Source organism: Manacus vitellinus, unplaced genomic scaffold (genome assembly GCF_001715985.3).
Source record: "Manacus vitellinus isolate BGI_N305 unplaced genomic scaffold, ASM171598v3 scaffold_71_pilon, whole genome shotgun sequence".
Classification (NCBI taxonomy): Eukaryota; Metazoa; Chordata; class Aves; order Passeriformes; family Pipridae; genus Manacus; species Manacus vitellinus.
Window position 1 is genome coordinate 1,132,789 of NW_021940761.1, and position 5,980 is coordinate 1,138,768.

At 48.1% G+C, this 5,980-nt stretch overlaps 1 protein-coding gene across 3 annotated transcripts in view; it reads right to left on the reverse strand.

The window, feature by feature from the left end:
• Nucleotides 1-5,980, reverse strand: part of LOC103753799 (UDP-glucuronosyltransferase 1-1) — a 34,513-nt gene that overhangs the window by 8,961 nt on the left and 19,572 nt on the right. Inside the window, exon 2 of one of the 3 annotated variants that reach the window (XM_025896274.2) lies at nucleotides 5,220-5,980. The exons of 1 other annotated variant lie outside the window; for it this stretch is intronic. In XM_025896274.2, coding sequence (XP_025752059.2) covers nucleotides 5,220-5,980 — 761 coding nt within the window. Of the gene's footprint in view, nucleotides 1-167; nucleotides 1,040-5,219 lie in introns of those variants that run through there. One more of the 3 variants, XM_025896278.2, reaches the window with a different exon arrangement.

Genomic DNA, 5,980 nt, shown 5'->3' on the forward strand with positions numbered 1-5,980 from the left:
CTCAGGGCCTGCCCCTCCTCTGCCCCTTGAGGAAGATGTGACTGCAATGAGGTCTCCCCTCAGCCTCCTCTTCTCCAACTGAACACACCAAGAGAGCACTTAAACCAGCACATCTTAAATAATCACCAATAAATGCCATGACACCCTTGGGGTAAGCAACGACCAACCTCTGACAATGGCTTCTTCTGCACACAGTTGATGCCTCCAACATAGACCATGTTGGGCATTATGGGGCGTGGGTACTCAAAAACAAAGTCGTATCTCATCAGCATCACCGAGGCTTTGCTGAAGAGCTCCTGCATCGTTACATCTCTCTGCAGAAACTCAGAAGCCAAGTTCCTGTACTCTGTATAGAACAGGTAGCAAAGCACAGGCTCTGAGAGCCCAATCAGGAGGTTCTTCACACGCTCTGGGAATGTCATGTGATCTGAAGTGGAGGAGAAAGTCCTGGGCACGTAGGACACAGGACTGGGACACTGGGAAACCTTGTAGTCTAAGGTGCACGGGAGGCCACGCATGAAGTAGACTGTGGGGAGGGAGAGATACTCAGCAAGGATGGGGCCACAGGGCAGCACAGGGTCCATCATGATGGCATCAAACTTGCTGTCCTGGAGGTACCTCATCAGCTCTTGGTCGTACAAGAGGTGCCGACAGGCAGAGGAGAACAGGCTGGTCAGCTGGGAGACGTTGCTGAGCAGAGCTGTGAGTGTCAACTCAAAGCTCTTCTCCCCCATCTCCTGGTAGTATTTGTCCACAAACTCCTGTGTGTAGGGCACAGAGTATGTTTTGATGGTGAAGGACTGAGGGCTCTTCAGGAGCAAAGCGGCGTCAGGAACCACGGCCACGATTTCGTGCCCCTTCTCCCAGAGTTTCTCCAGCACCATGCGCATGCTCAGCCAGTGACTCCCGTCCTGAGGCACCACCAAGAGCTTCCCAGCTCCTGCCACACTCCAGAAAGCAAGGAAAAGAACCAGCCCAGCGGTTACCTGGTGCCTCCACATCCCTGCCGTGGGGCAGGAAAGGAGATCAACTGCTCCTTCTTACTCCTTTCAGCAGAATATGAAGGCAGAAAATAGTTGTACCTCGTTTATATCGCGGTGGACTTTAATGTTTACCCCTACAAAATGTTTGCTGAGACAGGTTACTGGAGTTCCAAGATCAGGGTTTGAACACTGATAAAAGCATGGATTAAAGTGCTATCAAGGCACCTGAAGAAGCTGTTCCATGCATTTAAGTTATCTCAGGTGATTGAGAACAATTAGCAGGGCCCTTGATTAGCAGAGGCAGCAGTTGCTTGTGGTTTTGCTGGGTCAGGGGTGTCTCAAGTGAGTCACTGTGCATGTGGCTGGGCCAGATTCAAGGCAGGAGTCAATTTTATGGCCACTGAGCTTCTCCAGAGAGCTTGTACTACAAAAACTGTGGTGAACTATTGACAAGGAAGACCTAAACCTCCGACCTTTGCTTGGAAAGGTGCCTGGAGTTCACACAGGATGCCCTCCGTGGTTTGCAGGAGCTGGCACGCCAAGCAGGGGAGTCACCAGAGTTTGGGTGACTTATTAACCAAATACCTTTTTATTGAAACAGTGACACAGCACAACATGCAGCTCCTGCTCAAGAGGGGCCACCAGAGTTCACAGATGAGTGGCCTGGGGCCAAACATCTCTTTGAAAACAAAGATGCAGCAGAACATGATGTTCTTGCTCAAGAGGGGCTATAAGAGTTCACAGGTGAGAGGCTACGGGACAAATGTGTTTGAAAGTTCACAATAACAGGTACTTTTCCAAGAAGTTATCAAGGCCTGGCTGTGGTAGGAGCCAAGGGAAGTCCACACTTGTCTCCTGTGCTCACCAGAAGAAGGGGAGAACAGTTGGAGATGCCTCTGCATTTCTTAGGGTATGACTTTTAAGGCAGAAAACCCCCAAACCCACATTAGGAGTCCTGATCTTGATCACAGGCTACTTGATGGGGAGGAACAGTGATCCCAGAGTCACTGAGGTTGGAAAAGCCCTCCAAGGTCATCAAGTCCAAGTTTTGTCTGATCCCCCCCTTGTCCCCCAGCCCAGAGCACTGAGTGCCACGGCCAGTCCTTCCTTGGACACCTCCAGGGGTGGGGACTCCAAACCTCCCTGGGCAGCCCCTGCCAAGGCCTGACCACCCTTTCCAGGAAGAAATTCCTCCTGAATTCTTCCTGACGACTGAGCCAAACTCTTCTGGGTAACAGTAAAAAAAAAAAAAAATCAGTCACAAACAGTTTGAGAGATTTGGACTGAAAATTTGGTAGAAGCTTTTTTTACCCTGGAGGTTTTGAAGGTTTGCCTGTCTAACAACACAGCTGCCCTGCTGTGGAGGGAAGTCTCACTCCCAGGACTTCTTTAGATACCCAAATCTGGTTGATTTGAGTGGCATTTAAGTGCCTAATTATTGCTGAGAACCTGGGTTGAAGCTGCAGCAAGCGATGCAATGGAAACCCAACGTGTACCTGGGGGAATGAAACAGCTCCCTGTAACAAAGCAATGCTTTGGGGGGGAGGGACAGGCAAAGGCACTGGAAAACTTTCCAGATAAACCTAAAAAAGGCAGTTTGTGCTGGAAAGGAGGGCCTGGCCAAGCAGATCTCACCTGCCACTAAGGCATATTTCATGGATAGGGAAAAGCTGGATGCCAAAAGCTAGCAAGGTTACAAAAGCCAAATACAATGCAGGAATGGCAACTGAACAAGAGCTGGATGGAGAAGACAAATGGTTTTAGACTCCCCTAACCAAGCACTCCCAAACAGAGAGAGCTCTAAACAGTTTCTTCATGCCTGGAAGGGCTGTCTTGGAGCAGGCAGGAATGGTAGGAATTTTGCTTCATGAATTGGCTGCCTTTGCCAAAGGCACCTGAGTGTGGGAAGTACATTCAGAGGCTAATACTAAGCCTAATACTAAGAGTGTCCTAAAATGCTTAATTGGAGAGGAGGTTCTCCATGTGGCTTGTTAAAAAAAGGGATTCTCATAAGCCAGGAAGAAGGACTGTAACATCCAAAGAAACTGCATTAAAGAGGAGGGAGTTTCAGACATCAATAGGGAGGTTCGGACTGGATATTGGGAAAAATTTCTCCATGGAAAGGGTTACCAAGCATTGGAATGGGCTACCCAGGGAAATGGTGGAGTCACCATCCCTGAAAGTGTTCCAAAAATGCATGGCTGTGACACCTGGGGACATGGATTAGTGGTGGGCTTGGCAGTGTTGGGCTGATGGTTGGATGATCTCGGAGGTCTTTTCCAACCTCAGCAATTCCATGATTCCATATAGTCCCACCCTGTTTAAGCCAAACTTTGGCTCTAGCTGGAAGTGAGATGATATTAAAAGGCCAAAAACTGAAGCTCCAGTTCCTGTGAGTCCATTCCCACATTTCTGTGGGAAAAGGATCTCACCTAACAAGGCAAAGCATTAAATACACCTTAAGATGGCAGTACTTACTCATGTAGTAAACTCAGAGTTGCAGACATACTCTTACCCTACAGACAGGCCCCTCACATCTCATATTTGACACACAGTTGTTCAGCCAAACATGGATCATCTGTGAGACACTAAAACAAAACGCTATAAAACACCACTGAAGAGGTAACAAAACCCAACCCAAACCCTTGAGGCTCATAACAGTTTCAAAAAAAAAAGGTCATAAAAGTTTTAGGAAAGTTCATAAAAGTTCACAAAGAGTTCATGGAAGTTGTGACACTGGAGTTTGAGCAACACAGGAACAGCCTTTCGCGTGTTTATGAGTCTGAAGTCCACAAGTCCTGCCTGTTCCAAAAGCAAGGGTGGAAGGAGATAGAGGGGAAAGTAAAGCCAAAGTGCAGGGTTGAGTGCCAAGGCTGTGGGCTGGGAATGGTCCAACAAATATCCCAGAGAGGGGAATCCATGATTATCCCTCTTGTAAGCCTATAAATCCTGGCAGTCAGCCTGCACCTCTTATAATCACTCAAATCCTTTTTAAATTCATAGGTTTTGCCTACGAAAAATAGATAATCTGCTGCTTTTGAGGGGCTGACTTGGGGTTTTTATAGTGTGTGGCGTGGAAAAATTTTGTTTGCATTTCAGTGTTAGTCACAGGTCAAATATTGGGAGAAACTGCCTGTCAGTCCCCCTTCCACCCTTAGCTTTTCCAGATTTTATACAAGGTTTAGCAGGACACTTTATTCCATCTCCATCTTTTCTAGACTTGAGTGCCAAGTTTGAATCCTCTTTAAAACTGTTTCATTTTTACTGTGTGAGATTCAGCTTTTCCCGAAAAATCAACCTTATCTCACCCACTTGGCAAAGCCAATATCTGAAAAACTCAGCAGGAAGAGTTATTACTAAAAATAGAAGTTACTCCGCAAACCACAAAGTAGATTTGAAAACACATTAAAAAAAAGGCTGAAATAAATCCAAGAATCATTCTAGAAGAATAAAATCACCAACTTATACTTCATTTTAATTATGCCAGTTAATACTTTAAATAAGGAGCACCACTGGCCCTGGGATATGGAAAAAGAATGCCACAAGTTGGGAAAATGAGGCAATAGCAGCATCAGGAAAGTCAGCAAAGGGAAAAACAAAGTTCTGCTGCTGGCTTGGGATAATAAAATAAAAAATAATAAAAAGTTGAATGTGAGATTGACAGTGGCAAAGCTGCGACGTGGAAAATCTGAACTGGATACAGAATTAATTGATACAATGAAGGGTGTTTGGTATAAGGGACGTAGGAGACACTCAAAACTCAGCAAGGCAGAGGAAGGACCAGCCTGACCTAACTGGACACGCTCAGGAGGTTCCCTGAGGGGCCTCAAGTGACATTCCAAAGCAGAGGAAGTTTTTTTTCATGAGTCTCTGACAATTCAAAGCACAGAGAATCCACCCTTAAAGAACAAATACAGGAATGTAGAGGAAAGCAGTCAAGCCGGATCAGAGGATGAGTGAAGGTCTCAGACCAAACAGCCCTGAGGGAAGAGGTGCTGGGACACCCCTCCAGTGCCAGAGGTGGCTTGGAGCAGAGGCACAGCACTTCCCAGAGCTAATTCCATGTACAGCATTCCCTCCACCTCTACCTGCGATGCCTTCACTGCCAGCAGTGCAGAACAAAAGCAGTCTGAACTCCCCCTGCCCCCGCCCACAGCCCGAGGACTCGGACACACCCTGCGCTGCAGCTCCTCGGAGCCACTCCGACCCCGCGGGGAAAACCAGAGCGTGACCCACCTGGCTGAGCTGCTTGGAAGCACAGTTTACTCCACTAACCAAAATCATGTTGGGCATCAAGGGCTTTGGGTAGTGCAAGACAAAGTCTATCTTCATGAGCCAGATGGAAGCCTGGCGGAGGAGATCCGGCACAGTCACGTCCCGACGCAGGAATTCCGAGGCCAGTCTGGCGTACGGTTGGAAGACAGCGTCGCAGAGAAAAAAATTGGGGATGTCATAGAGCACATTCATGACCCGCTGGAGGAAGGTCATGTGGTCTGTGAGGCCTGTAAAGTCCCTGGGGACGTAAGAAGGGGGTTTGGGGCACTGGGTGGCTTGATATTCCAGAGCACAGGGGATTTGCTGCAAGAAATACACGGAGGGGACCGAGAGATGCTCTGCCAGGATCTGCCCACAGGGGAGAATGGGGTCTGTAAGGATGGCATCAAACTTGCTGTCCTCAAGGTAATTGATGAGCTCCTTGTTGTGGAGCAGGTGTGTGCAGGTGGCCAGGAACAGAGCAGAGGTTTTCTTTGACCGCTGATAAAGCCTAATGACTCTCACCAGAAAAGGTCCCCCTTCAAACAAGTCCTTTGTAAATCCTTGGAAATCTTCATCCATCTCTTTCTGTGTGAAAGGCACCGGGTACATTTTCATCACGTAGTTCTTGGATGGCTTGATGTACAGACTGACTTCAGGGGCGACCACGACCACGTCGTGTCCCCTCTGCCGCAGACTGTCCAGCACCTGCCTCATGCTGAGCCAGTGGCTCCCGTCCACCG